At 52.5% G+C, this 14,849-nt stretch overlaps 1 protein-coding gene across 13 annotated transcripts in view; it reads right to left on the bottom strand.

Annotated features, from left to right (window-relative positions):
• The window catches only part of Ppp6r2 (protein phosphatase 6 regulatory subunit 2), a 91,562-nt gene that overhangs the window by 11,568 nt on the left and 65,145 nt on the right, over window positions 1–14,849 (bottom strand). For 9 of the 13 annotated variants that reach the window (XM_047547980.1, XM_047547983.1, XM_047547984.1 and 6 more), the window contains 7 exons: window positions 12,907–13,044; window positions 11,665–11,730; window positions 10,329–10,441; window positions 9,857–9,970; window positions 7,533–7,659; window positions 6,418–6,570; window positions 1,831–2,046 (listed from right to left, as the gene is read on the bottom strand). In XM_047547980.1, the coding sequence (XP_047403936.1) occupies window positions 1,831–2,046; window positions 6,418–6,570; window positions 7,533–7,659; window positions 9,857–9,970; window positions 10,329–10,441; window positions 11,665–11,730; window positions 12,907–13,044 (927 nt within the window). Of the gene's footprint in view, window positions 1–1,830; window positions 2,047–6,417; window positions 6,571–7,532; window positions 7,660–9,856; window positions 9,971–10,328; window positions 10,442–11,664; window positions 11,731–12,906; window positions 13,045–13,131; window positions 13,196–14,849 lie in introns of all 13 variants that reach the window. The other 4 variants (XM_047547990.1, XM_047547989.1, XM_047547988.1 and 1 more) reach the window with 2 other exon arrangements.

The following is a 14,849-nucleotide window of genomic DNA, read 5'->3' as shown; positions in this document are numbered from 1 at the left end:
AGCTCTGTGACCTCCCCTGCATGCCCCTCGCTTTCTCTGTCCTTAGCTCTGTGACCTCCCCTGCCTGTGACCTCCCCTGCATGCCCCCCGCTTTCTCTGTCCCCAGCTCTGTGACCTCCCCTGCATGCCCCTCACTTTCTCCGTCCTTAGCTCTGTGGCCTCCCCTGCCTGTGACCTCCCCTGCATGCCCCTCGCTTTCTCTGTCCTTAGCTCTGTGACCTCCCTTGCCCGTGACCTCCCCTGCATGCCCCTCGCTTTCTCTTCCCCAGCTCTGTGACCTCCCCTGCATGCCCCTCGCTTTCTCTGTCCTTAGCTCTGTGGCCTCCCCTGCCTGTGACCTCCCCTGCATGCCCCCTGCTTTCTCTGTCCTAGCTCTGTGACCTCCCCTGCATGCCCCTCGCTTTCTCTGTCCTTAGCTCTGTGACCTCCCTTGCCTGTGACCTCCCCTGCATGCCCCCCGCTTTCTCTGTCCCAGCTCTGTGACCTCCCCTGCATGCCCCTCACTTTCTCTGTCCTTAGCTCTGTGACCTCCCCTGCATGTCCCTCGTTTTCTCTGTCCTTAGCTCTGTGACCTCTCCTGCCTGTGACCTCCCCTGCCTGTGACCTCCCCTGCATGCCCCTCGCTTTCTCTGTCCTTAGCTCTGTGACCTCCCCTGCCTGTGACCTCCCCTGCATGCCCCTCGCTTTCTCTGTCCTTAGCTCTGTGACCTCCCTTGCCTGTGACCTCCCCTGCATGCCCCCCGCTTTCTGTCCCAGCTCTGTGACCTCCCCTGCATGCCCCTCGCTTTCTCTGTCCTTAGCTCTGTGACCTCCCCTGCCTGTGACCTCCCCTGCATGCCCCTCGCTTTCTCTGTCCTAGCTCTGTGACCTCCCCTACATGCCCCCCGCTTTCTCTGTCCTTAGCTCTGTGACCTCCCTTGCCTGTGACCTCCCCTGCATGCCCCCCGCTTTCTCTGTCCTTAGCTCTGTGACCTCCCTTGCCTGTGACCTCCCCTGCATGCCCCTCGCTTTCTCTGTCCTTAGCTCTGTGACCTCCCTTGCCTGTGACCTCCCCTGCATGCCCCCCGCTTTCTCTTCCCCAGCTCTGTGACCTCCACTGCATGCCCCTCGCTTTCTCTGTCCTTAGCTCTGTGACCTCCCCTGCCTGTGACCTCCCCTGCATGCCCCTCGCTTTCTCTGTCCTTAGCTCTGTGACCTCCCCTGCCTGTGACCTCTCCTGCATGCCCCTCGCTTTCTCTGTCCTTAGCTCTGTGACCTCCCTTGCCTGTGACCTCCCCTGCATGCCCCCCGCTTTCTCTGTCCTTAGCTCTGTGACCTCCCCTGCATGCCCCTCGCTTTCTCTGTCCTTAGTTCTCGACCTCCCCTGCCTGTGACCTCCCCTGCATGCCCCTCGCTTTCTCTGTCCTTAGCTCTGTGACCTCCCCTGCCTGTGACCTCTCCTGCATGCCCCTCGCTTTCTCTGTCCCCAGCTCTGTGGCCTCCCCTGCATGCCCCTCGCTTTCTCTGTTCCCAGCTCTGTGACCTCCCCTGCATGCCCCTCGCTTTCTCTGTCCCCAGCTCTGTGACCTCCCCTGCCTGTGACCTCCCCTGCATGCCCCTCGCTTTCTCTGTCCCCAGCTCTGTGGCCTCCCCTGCATGCCCTCGCTTTCTCTGTCCCCCAGCTGTGACCTGGGAAACGTATATATATCCTCACGCATCAGTTTCTTTGTCAGGGCAGCAGACAACGCCTGAGTGCTGGACACTACTGGCAGATGGCACACCCCACGCCCAACACCCATCGTCTGGGTAGGTCAGCCTGCATTGACGAGCAGGACGTTGTGCTGGACTTACGTGTGTCACCATCATGTTCTCAGGGAGCTTGGCAACGGGCTGGGGTGTGTCCGGGCTCCTGACCCTGTTGCCGCTCCCCTGTGGAGGTTCCACCCTGCTCTCGGATCCATTGGCTTCTGCCCTCTCCTCCCGGGCAGCATGGGAGAGAATAGCGGCTATGCATAGCTCCACTTGGAAGTGCAAAAAGTTATTCCAGGTGTACTTAAAAAACAAGTCCTGAGTAAACAGAGGACAAAGGAAAGTTCTTAGATGGATCCTCTCTTACAGCTGAACTACAGACGCAAAGGGAAAGGGCTCCCACACTTAGCTCCTGACTGCAGGTATCCCTGATTCTCTCAATACCTCTGCCAGGGGCTGCCCCTGCCCTTCGCCCCTCCTGCCTGTGGCTTGTGTGTCACTGACCTCTGCCCTTATCCAAATAATTGTCTTCTTTCCATTGTGAGTTTATTATTTATGTCCATAGTTAGAAGCCTGATTCCAGTCTTTCCCAGTGTGAATCTTTGAAAGGTTATATATTTCCCTGCAAAATCTACTTTAACTACACTTTATATATTTTGATACATATTACTTTTATTATTTCTCAGATCTAAGAATATGAAATTTCCCTTTATGATCTGTATTTGGCCCATGAGTCTCTGGAAGCAAGCTGAATTCCCACGAGCAGCTGCATGCATCTTCCTCCACAAACCCGGGACTGGAGCACGTGTTCCCACAGGAGGTGTCCCTGGGAGACACAGGCCCCTGAGGGCAGTGGTCATCCCATGTCCCATCTCCGACACAGCCTCTTTTAGATGAGGACAGGGAGGGGAGGAAGGCATAGAGCTGAGTCTACGCCCAAATGCCTCTCTGGCCACCACTGCACCTGATGCAGGCCACAGCAGCCCAGCCTCAGCACGGAGGAGAAGGTGCACTGGGGAGAGAAGGTGGGTGCAGGTTCCACTCCAGCCTAAGAGCAGCCCTTCTTCACACCCCATGTGGCAGCTGAGAAAGGCAGACCCTCCACTTCAAAGAGGCACAGCCCATGCCTCAGCTTCACCTGCTCTGCTTGTGTGACCTTGAGCCACTTTAGAGGTGCCTGACCATGTCCCCTCAACTGCAACACGGACTCAGACCCAACTCCCAACGAAGGGGAGCTGGAGCACAGGGCTTCACGGGCGAGTCCTATCACACTTTTAAGAATCAGCACTGACCCTCAAACTCTTGCAAACACTGAAGAGGAGGGACATGTCCTAATTTGTTCTGTGAGGTCAGTAGTACCCTGACACCAAAACCAGACAAGGTCACTAAAAGAAAATGATAAAATTCCTTATGAATACTGATGCAAATGCTAGCAAACTGAATCAGCATTATATTAAAAGGATCAGACACCCAACAGAGCAGGACTCTTTCCTGGATGCAAGGAGGCTTCAACAGGTGGAAATCCGTGAGATACAGCATATTCCAGAATAAGGAACAAAGACAAAATGAACATCTCAATGCATAAAAAAAGAGTCTCTGAAAAAAGTTCAAAACACTCTCTTAATTTAAAAAACTCAATAGGGATAGAAGGAAATGTCTTTAACATAATCTGAATCTACAGAAGTATCTACAAAAAATGCAGCTGACATCATACCAAGTGCTGACAGATGGAAAGCTCTCCCCCAAGATCAGGAACGAGACAGGAGGCCCACTCTCACCTCCTGTCCAACACAGCACTGAAGTCCTGGCCAGAGCAATCTGGCAAGAAAAGGAAATAAAGAGGCATCCAAATTGGAAAAGAAGTAAAATGACCTCAGCTCCCGAGTGACACAATCTTTTTTAAAAACTTTATTTATTGATTTATTTTTACATGATGCTGAGGATGAAGCTCGGTGCCCACATGTGCCAGGCAAGGCTCTACCACTGAGCCGCAGCCCCAGTTCCTCAAGTGACATGATCTTGTATGTAGAAAGTTCTGTAAGGATTCCACAGAAACTGTTAGAACACAAATTCGGCAAAGTTGTAGCACGCAGAATCACACAGATCACTGCATTTCTGTATAGTAGCAACAGGCAATCCAAGAAGCAGAGAAAATAACTTCATGTATGACGGCATCAAAAAGAATAAGATCCTTAAGAATAAACTAACCCAAGGAAGGGAAAGGCTGAAGACTGCACTATAACACATTGAGAACTTTAAAACACTTGGCTGTAAGAATTTAAAGAAGACCTATTTATTATTTTTACATTTAAAAAATTTACTTGAAGGGCTGGGGCTGTAGTTCAGTGGTAGAGCCCTTGCCTAGCACATGTGAGGCACTATTCAATCCTCAGTACCACATAAAAAAATAAATAAAGATATTGTGTCCATCTACAACTAAAAAATGTTTATTAAAAAATGTTACTTGAGGGGCTGGGGATGGAATCCAGTGCCTTGTGCATGCAAGGCAAGCACTCTTCCACCCCACAGCACCAAAGAAGACCTATTCAAATCAATGAAAGAGCATCTGTGTTCATGGATTTTAGACGATCTAATACTGTTCAAAAGATAGCACTACCCAAAGTGATCTACAGATTCAACGCAATCATTATAAAACTACCAAGAGAAATTATTTTTGCAGAAATATTTGCAGAAAAATATTACAACTCAAGGTACCTAGAAATAGTCAAAACAATCAGAAAAAAGAACAAATCCATAGGATGTTCACTTTCTAACTTCAAAACTTACTCCAAAGCTACAAGCATCAAGACAGTGTGGCACTAGAATGAGGATACAGATACAGACCAATTAATAGAATACAGAGCCCAGAAAGAAGCCTTCCCAACAACTTTCAACAAGGGTTCCAAGGGATAAGGGATAAGGACAGCTTTCCAACAAATGATGCTAGGAAAACTGAATGTCCACATGGTAAAAAATGAAGTTGGAACCTACCTCATACCATATACAACAATTAACTCAAAATAGGTCAAAGATCTAACTCTTTGAAGAAAACATAGAGGAAAGTTTCTTTGACATTTGGATTTGGATATGACATGAAAAGCACAGGTAACAAAGAAAAAAAAAAAAACAAGGTAAGCTGAATTTCATCAAAATGTAAAACTTTCTTGTGTTAAAGGATACCATCAAGAGAGTAAAGGAGGGGCTGGGGCTGGGGCTCAGTGGTAGAGCACTTGCCTAGCATGTGTGAGGTACTGGGTTCGATCTTCAACACCACATAAAAATAAATAAGTAAAATGAAAAACCATCTACAACTAAAAAATATTTAAAAAGAGAGAGAGAGAGAGAGAGAAAGAGAGAGAGAAAGGAGTTGGGTATGGTGGCGCATAACTGTGGTCCCAGTCACTCAGGAGGCCGAGACAGGACCATGGAAGTCCAGCCCATACAATTTGTCAAGACCAGCCTTAAAGGGAGAAAATGGCTGGCACAGTGGCACACACTTCTAATCTCAGCAGCTCGGGAGGCCCAGGCAGGAGGATTGCGAGTTCAAAGCCAGTCGCAGCAACTTAGCGAGGTGCTAAGCAACTCCGTGAGACCCTGTCTCTAAATAAAATACAAAATAGGGCTGGGGGTGTGGCTCAGTGGTTGAGTGCCCCTAACTTCAATCTCCGGTACCCCAAAAAATAAACCAATAAATAAAAGGGAGAAAATATTTGAGAATCATATGCCTAATAAAGGATTAATATCCAGAATATATAAAGAACTCCTACAATTCAACTACGAAAAAGCAAACCACTCCATTAAAAAATGGGTGAAGGAGAAAGGTATGGTACCCCACTACTCAGGAGGTTAAGGCAGGAGGATCACAAGTCCAAGACCAGCCTGGGCAACTCAGCAAGACCATCTCAAAAATAAAATAAAAGGACTGGGGAGGTAGCTAGGGGCAGAACTTTCCTGATTCAACCCTAGTACCACGTGCACACAAATGGTTAAAATGGACAATTTCATGTCATGGTACTTTACCACAAGTGAAAATAAAAGAAAGAGACAACGTGAAAATTATTTTGAAGAAAGGAAAAGGAAAGTAGGTCTGGAATCAAGCTCCTCTGACCCCGACTGGAATCTCTATCACCACGGAGATCTGAGGTGGGAAGGGAGAAGTCCTTGTCCTGGGACTGAGCCTGTGGAAGATCTCAGCTCTCAAGACTCCAGGCCCCAGGGCAGGCCAGGCAGAAAAGAGGGCGCCCTGAAGGCCCACAGCCCCCTCGTCGGGCAGTGCCCTTCTGGCCAGCACCTCTAGGAGCTCTCTGCAGCAGCTCCTGCCTGTCCCTCCCGCTCCGCAGGCACCCGCAGCATCCTGCAGGCCACTTTCTCCTCACAAGAGGAGAGTGTCTCTTCTAGGACATCTTCTAAGAGTGACGACGTAAGTCCCATCTGGTCAAGTCAAAATGTAAGAAGGGAGATGAAAGGACTGGACACTTGCCTCTGCTGTCGCAGCAGGTCCCTAGAGGATGCCAGCTTCCTATGAGGCTCAGGCATACCTCTCCTCGCTCAGAGTGCTGTGCCAGGATGTGGGCAAGACCTGGGACTGGGAACTGGCACCTCTCTTTAGCGGGACTTTGCTCAGATTCTTGCACTGATGGACCCACTCTGCTGCCCCCAGGCAGCAGGCTGGCTGTGGCCCCCACTCACCAGCAGCAGGTCCATGGTGCTGAGCCGGCAGAGCTCCTGGTTGATGCTGGGTGTGTTTGTGTGCAGCAGAGCAGCCACGAGGCGCGCACCATGCAGACGGGCACTGCCCAGGGGCTCCTCCAGGATGCCAATGGTGGTCAGGATTGCTTTCTTCTGCAAACACAGGTAGCACCACCCCGCTGGAGCCTTGTTTCTGTTTTTGTGCTGGGGATGAACCCAGGGCCTCTCATGCACACTAGGTAAGCAGTCTACCACTGAGCTACACTGCAGCCTTTTTTAAAAATTAAAAAAAAATTTTTTTCAAGCAAGGCCTAAGTTGCTCAGGCTGGTCTCCAACCCTCCTGCCTCAGCCTCTGAAGTAGCTGGGATTACTGGAACATGCCACCATGCCTAGTTCAGTGATGGCTGGCCACCAGCATGGCTCCTGCTGGCCTCCTTGGATTCACATGTCAACCACTCAAAGGCAAGGGTCGCTGCTCCATGGCGTGGCCCAGGCTAGGAGGAGTGAGGTGTGTATGTAGGGCCCTGCAAGGAAGAGCTCACCATGTCCCCTGGGCCCAGGAGAGTAAGCCAAGGGCCTGGGACTCCCATCTGCCAGGCCAAGTGGTGTGTGTCAGTGTCAGAGGTGTTCAGGACAGGGCGCAGCCGCAGCCCTGTGAGACACCTCGCTGCGAACGCCCACAGCCACGGCTTCAGGGCGCTGAGCACAGAGCCTGCGAACACTCGGGAGGGGGCTTCAGCCTTTCAGATGCCCCCAGCACACGTGTCCACCTTGTGAGCTGAGGAGATGAAACCGCCTCTGCACGTTTACTTCAGCAGGCGAGGAAGCCGAGTCACGGCAGGCCAGGGGAGGGGACGGGCTGGAGGGAGTGGGCGCTGGCTGAGGCTGAGGTGGTGGGAACCTCTGCACCTCAGCAGCGGGAGTCTGAGCAAGCAAGGGCCCGACCTCCAGCTCCTACTGGGGAGGTTGTGAGTGCTCCGACGCCCAGGCTGGCCTGTGCAGGCAGTGGGGCGTCCACAGACGGGCAAGGTCTGGAGAGCATTGTGCTGGACCTGGCTGGAGGGGTCTGGGAAGGCACCTGGAGCGCCTCCCAGCAGCTGGGCGCAGCGTGTACCTTTGGCGGGTTGAGCAGGAGCTGGTGAAAGTCCTTCAGCCGGGGCTGGATGCCATGCAGGACTCCACTGCTGACGGCGTGCGGCCTTTCCAGTCCCTGAGAAAAGGAGTCCACCAAGCCCTCTGTCCTGTGGGTGAGGACAGCAGATGGAGCCTCACAGACACCTGTGCCCTGTGCACAGCTACCCGGCCTGTCGACGCTTGGCTCACCCTCTGCTTCCCACAAGAGCTCTGTCATTCTCCCAGAAAGAAATCTCAAGAGTGGCACCATCAAGGCTTCCACTCAAGACCTGTGGCTGGCAGACAGAGAGGGCACGAGCCCTCAGGAAACACGGCTGGGCACAGCCAGGAGGCGGGCGGCGGCGGCACAGGATGACAGCGCTGCTGCCCCTCGACTGGCCACACTACCTCTGTCCTTTTTCAAGAAAATTTCTGATATTTATCTAAACACCTTTTCTGGTAATAAAAGAAATACTTGATCACTACAGAAAAAAAAAAAAAAACTAAATATGTTAAAGTATAAAAAAGCAGAGAGAAGAGGCTGCCTGTTCTTTATAATTTCTATGCCATTCATCTTGTCACGTGTCGGGTTGGGCTCACTCCCCAAAGAGGCCCAGGGTTCCTGGGTTTATGAAGATAGATCGCTATTCCCATTGTCTAAGTCGAGAAAATCCTTATAATATCACAATTCTGATTTTAGGTAATAAACTAACAACTACATAGTTATGAGGTATTGAGGGAGAGATTGCAAAAAATCTCACCACAAAGATTAAGCTAATTTCTTATCATTTTCCTGTTTTTTGTTTTTTCTTTCTTTATTTTCTAAAAAAGCATAAGCTGTCAGTGCCAGGGGATGATGAAGCTCTTCCCAGTATGTGGGAAAAAGAGAACAGCGGTTGGGTGGGGCTGTGGCTCAGTGGAAGTGCTTGCCTGGCACGTGTGAGGCACTAGGTTGAATCCCCAGCACCATATAAAAATAAATAAACAAAATAAAGGTATTGTGTCCATCTTCTAAAAACAACAACAACAACACACAGACACACAGAAACACACACACACACACACACACAGCAGTCACTTTGGGAGAGTCAGACCATTACCCCAGCATGTGCTGGAACAGAGCAGGCAGAGGCTACCTGAGACCCAAATCCCACTGATGGACTCTGGGACGGGGGGTGTCCAAAAGGGCTGCTGCCCAGGAACACCATGCCTCACAAGAGCTTCCTGGGGCAGACGAGCCTGCTGCAGCCTCCCTGGGCACTGCCTCTCTTGTCTGAGGCTCACAGGGTGTCCAAAGATACCTCATCTGCTTGGGTAGCTCTGGCAGCACCTGGTCTGCAGGTCCCATGTGTTCTAGATGAGTTTCAGATACCTCCTGAAATGTCTACCTGGGTAGTCAACCTTACCCAGACTGCTCTGCTGCCTCCTATCCAAGCTGGTGTTCTCCTACCTCTGACCCACAGGCCTCCAGCAGGCACACCTGAAGACTGTGGTGGCCTCCCTCCCCAGGGCCACGGCATGGGGGCCTCTATGCACGTGCACCTTTCCCCACTCACCCAGGGCGCTTCTGTCAGGGACTGTCGCTGGCACAGGGACCTCTCAGGGAAAGCCCCTGACCAGCGAGGCTCCACACTAGTCCATGCAGACTGCTTCTTGAGGCCCCCGGGCACACGCTGGCCTGTCTACTGCCCTTGTCATAACACATCACTTCTGTACACAAGCTGATCTCGTGGGCCAAACTGGGAGCAGTGAGGGAGGAGAGGCCAGGCTTCAGGTACCTTTGCCTCCCAGGACCCTGTGTGAGCAACATGGTAGGTGCTGAAAGTACCTGGTAAATGAGAAAGGTGGAGGACAGTCCCTGAAACCAAGTGCCTGGTTCAATAGTCGGCAGCCACTCTGTTCACGGGGTTTAGGAAACAAAGACAAATAGAGGCTCCCTGCCCTGGCCTGGCAGATAGACATGGAAACACACAGCCACGTGTCAGAGTGGAGGCCCTGTGGCAGGTGCACACATCCTACACACACACGTGCACACAAGCTGTGGGGACTTGCCGGACAGGCCTGGGGAGAACCACACCACATTCCATACACCTCTGCAAATGCAGTGCACACTGGAGACAGTGGGTGCCTTCCAGTTGCAGGGCCCCATGCCTGATGGCCAGGGTCAAAGAGGACTTGGCCACAGATGGACAGCGGACCTTTCTGACTGGGGATCTTTCACTGAGTAGGCACAGTCAAGGAGACACGAACAGCACAGTCTGCCGCTCTGGACACCAAGGCTGGCGGCATGGGAGCAGCACACACGGCTCCCGGGGAGAGGCTCACCCTGCCCGCCGGGGCTCTAGCAGGGCCAGCAGCACCTGCGTCCCGCTGACCAGGCAGCTCTCAGTCTGATCTCCATCAAACATGTTCTTCAGAAGCTGCTCCACACAGTCCTGCCTGTAGGACATATGGAGGTCACTGCCTGTCAGAGCAGGCACACAGACGTCTGCAAGGACACTTCCCTCCCCAGGGAGCCCCAGCAGCCTGAGCAGCAGGCCCTCACACTCGCACTGCTCAGAGGCCAGGGGGGCAGGCACACATAAGCAGACCACGTGGGCCAGTGGCCCAGGGCTCACACAGTGCCCGTACCTGCTGGCCCCAGCATTCCCCGGGGACTCCTCCCTGGGTTTCGAGCCTGGGGTACTTGTCAGACTGCCTCTAAGGTGGTGGCAGTGTTCCTGGTGTTCAGCACGGGCCCCAAGATATCCCTGTGGCTCAGAGGGAGGCCCACCACACCAGGCCCACCAGCACTCACGATTCCAGTGTTGTGAGGAGGGGGTCTGGCTCCAGAGCCTCTGGTAGCTGACTGCCCTGGTCTCTGCCCAGCCTGACAATGTCACAGAGTGCCTGGGAAGCATTCGACTGCCTCTGAAAAGACAGGGAAACAGCTCTCAGCCAGGGACAGCTGCTGGCACACCACACTCGCCCCTGAGAGGTTTCTCTGAGCCAGTTTTCTGCAAAGACTCAGACTATGTCCACTGTGTGCATCGTCAAGATGTAGAAACAGTTAGACTAGAGTTTTTTTGTTTTGTTTTGTTTTGATTTTTTTTTAGCTGTTGATGGACCTTTATTTTATTCATTTATTTCTATGTGGTGCTGAGATCTGAACCCAGAGCCCACGCATGCCAGGCAAGTGCCCACCACTGAGCCACAGCCCAGCCCTAGATCAGGTTTTCAGCTATGCTGAACCACCCCAGGAATTAAGAACAAGTCCCTAAAGGGTGAATATGCTACACAGATGTCACTGCCATCTGATCCACGGTCTGCAATCTGCTGAATATATGATGATGTTCATGGTTTTGTATTTTAAGTTTAATGGGCCCCAAACCATCCCCTCCTGGAATTCATGTCCTTGTGAATCCGTCTCCTTGAGTGTGGGCTGAACCTAGTCATTCAAGCCTAAAGAAGAGAATGCAGCCAGATGATGGCTGCCACTTCTGAGCTAAGTTATGTCCAGTCTACTCCATGAAACTAGCCCTCAGTGTGAGCCCCGTGCAGCAGAGAGCTGACTTGTGACTGTGGACCTGGATCCCCACCTGCAGCCCTGAGATGGCTGCTTTCTTGTGTGAAACCCTGAGTCACTAGGCTGTGGCCAGATCCTTAGCTGCAGAAACTGACATTGCTAGAGATGAAAAGTACTTTTGCAGACAATTCAGCTTCATATTTATTATTCAGCCACAGATAACAAAAACCTGTTAAAACTTTTTTATAATATGTATGTAATAGTTTTTTTTTTTTTTTTTTTTTTTTTTTAAGAGAACTTAGGACTGGGCCAGTTAGACCTCATTAGTCTCCTCTGAAATTATATGCAGTTTTATTTTTTTGCAGTGCTGGTAATCAAACCCAGGGCCTCATGCATACAAGGCAAGTGCTCTGCCACTGAATTATACTTCTAACCCTGCTATATGCTGATTTTTAGAAAACAAAACACTGCCTAGACAGTAGCACTGATTACAGGAAGAGAGGCATCTAAATGGTCCTCGTCAGAGGAAAGGAGTGACTTGCTCACTCCGGAGAGCGGCAGCGAGCGCTCCAACAGCCAGGCACAGGCGCTTCCCCGAGAAGAGCCGGGTTCTCAGAGCATCACTCACGTCTTCATCCTGATTCGGATGGATCAATTCTACAAGTCTCTGGATGATTTTCTCTTCGTTAAGCCACTGAAAGGGAAAAAGGCCCATGAACACCTCTGCTTATATCTAACTAAATGGAAGGAAGGTCCTTTGGTGCAAAGGACCCAAACACCAGGTTACCTGGGATAGAGACTGACTCACACGCTGTCCCCGAGACCCAGGAGAACCCAGAGAACACCATGCCTGGACTCTGGGAGTGGCCCGCAGTTTAAAGGGGTGGACTACCACCTGTCTGTCTTAAGGCCAGCGTGTAGATAGGCCAGAATGAGCTGGGGCCCCAGAGCCCAGCTGGACGTGCAGCCAGACAAGCACTGGGCCTTCCTGGGATCAGGACACGCAGAGGACCGTGGTGTGGCTGTAGGGGTGCAGTGAGGGCTGAGCTGTCACTACCAGGTCAAGGGCCGTGGGGGCCCAGGTGATGGTGTGGGCACAGTGGAGCTGGTACCGTCCCCCGTGCATGTGTGCACGGTGCCTCACTCTTATCTGAAGGTGGGTGCCGCCCCTCAGAGATGCCCTGCAAACTGGAGTGACGGGAGGAGGGAGGCGTGCGTCACACAGGCTCCCAGGCCGCGGCACCAGTGCCCACGTGCATGGCATGCTCACTCTGTGCACGTCGGCCTCACACAGAGATGGACTAGCTGCCTGAAGTGAGGATGGCCACCTCGATGACACTGATCCCTGAGACAGGAAAGGGCAAAGCTGCAAAAGCTCACTTTGTGTTACTTCAAATCGCAGTAGAAACAGCATACTGAACAAGAGCCAGCTCAAGTTCCCCTCAGGGCTGGGAAGCCTGCTCTTTCCATGGCCCACGGACTGTCACCTTTCACTGTCTGTCCACACCTGTGGACGGACCAGAGGAAATGGGCCTCTGTGGAACTACTACCAGCTCCTGCCTCCATCGCTGGACTGCCCTGGATCAGAGCACGCACCTTGGGCACACCAAGGTCTGGGTGGGCGCCTCAAGGGGAAGGCCAAGAGGCGAGAACAGGGCCAGAGGTAAGGACAGTCCACGTGGGTTTCTGTACATAGCAGGGGCCAGAGAGTGCTGGGGGAGAGGAACCTGTGTGCTCTCTGCTCCTGAATGGGCGGAGGCAAAACCAAAAGTACAGACAGGAGCCCTGATGGTGCTGGGGATGCTGTTGGAGAGCTGGGGGCCAGGTGCTTGACACTCAGGACACGGGAGACAATCACGCAGGCACTCACATGTAGGACCTCCTGGCGGAGCCCCGCTGGCTCCACACAGCTGACCAGGCGCAGCAGCAGGTCCATGAGGGCTGAGGTGCCCATGTGCTTCAGCACCAGGCTTATGAACTTGTCCTTCTTCTTCAAGAATGTAATCACCTGAAATCAAGCACACCTGGTGAGCAGGCAGGGCCAGCCCTGGCCAGGAGGGGCTCTCCTCCAAGGACTTCCGTGAGAAAGACTGACCTTCAATCACAGTGTGCGTGAGGAGCTGTGCTCGCGCTGCTATGCACAGCATGTTGGAGTTTTCCTAGAAACAAATGGTGCAGAGGAGCTGAGCGGGGAGGAAGGCCATGGGAGGAAGGCCACTGGTGCAGAGGAGCTGAGCGGGGGAGGAGGGCCTGGAACAAACCCCAGGGAGCACGCGCACAGCACAGACAGCTGCTGGCAGGAGCCCAGAAGTGGCCGAGGGGAGAGAAGGCTGAAGCTTTAGAAAACAGAGGGGGCTGGTGACCAGGGCCAACAAGACGTGGACGTGGACAACAAAATGTGCACCCCGGGGCAGGGGAACATCACCCTACCATGGACATGGCAGGCGGCTCAGGGAGCAGATCAGGGCAGGAGAGGCGACAGTGAGCCCTGGGTTCAGTTCCCGTCAGTCGCGAATCGGCCCAGTCAGACACGGATGAGGGCATGGGCTGGGGGCTGCAGCAGACCCAGTACCTGGCCCACAACAATGGCGTGCGGGCATTTCAGGCAGCTGGCTTTTGCTGGGACAATGCTGTGGTTTGGATGTGGTTCCCAACTTCACACGCTATGAACCTAATTCCCCAAATCATGTATGTTAGGGTAGTTGTGAGGCTGGGGGCAAAAGGTCAGTCAGTGCAGGCGGTGATCCTGTTGGACTGGAAAGATGGGGTTGGTTCTGGTCAGAAAGGAAAGGAAATAAAATGCTGACCCTCCAGGGCGGGGCTGTGGCTCAGTGGTGCAGCTTGCCTAGCATGCTCCAGGCCCTGGGTTCCATCCTCAGCACCACATAAAAATAAATAAAGGCTCATCAACAACTAATAAAAAAAAATATGAATTAAAAAAAAAAAGCTAACCCCTCCAGAGCACCTCCCCTCCTCCAACCTGTGCCCAAGGTCACCTGCTTCCAGGGAACCCTTCCTCCCAGCAAGGAGCTGTTAATGAGTATCCCCTGGGATGCTCCTTCCTGCCTGGACCCCTGGTGGCTTCCTTCTGCCTTGGATCACCTCCCATTGGCAGGATGGGAGGAGGAGGGGGCATGAGAACAAAGGAAATCTAAAATGTATAAAAGGGGCAGGACAACCCCTCCCTCCAGCACCAGCTTGGACCCCCTCCTCTGTGGAGGAGCCTCTGTCCCTCTGCTCTGTCTTAATTAAAACTTTTCACTCTTGCCTCAGCGTTTCTGCAGTGTTTGATCTTCAACAACGAGGAGAACGACTGAGTCCTGACTCTCACCACTGGCATCACTTGGAGGTGGGGCCTTTGGGAGGGGACTGGAATCAGATGAGGTCATGAGGGGCCCATGCTTACACCAGCAGGTTCATCAGGAGCGGAAGAGACTGCTGTATCTTGCTATGTGGTACCCTGGGCCTCCTTTGGACTCTGCCCTTCTTGGATGCAGTCCCTGGACCTTGGGCCTCCTAGTCTCCAGGAGAAATAAGTCTTTTTATAAATTACCCATGAATATTACTCAGCCATAAAAAAGAATGAAATTATGGCATTTGCTGGTAAATGGATGGAACTGGAGCTATCATGCTAAGTGAAATAAGCTAGACCCCCAAAATCAAAGACCAAATGATCTCTCTGATATGGCGATGCTGACACACAATGGGGGTGGAGATAGAAGTTCAGAGGATTTGACAAGGGGGAAGGAAGGGAAGTGGGGGGACGGGAACAGGACAGACAGTGGAATGAATGGGACATCACTTTCCTGTGTT

Source organism: Sciurus carolinensis, chromosome 4, assembly GCF_902686445.1.
Source record: "Sciurus carolinensis chromosome 4, mSciCar1.2, whole genome shotgun sequence".
NCBI lineage: Eukaryota > Metazoa > Chordata > Mammalia > Rodentia > Sciuridae > Sciurus > Sciurus carolinensis.
The sequence above is the reverse complement of the archived record's forward strand: the minus strand, read 5'-3'. Positions and strand labels throughout refer to the sequence as shown.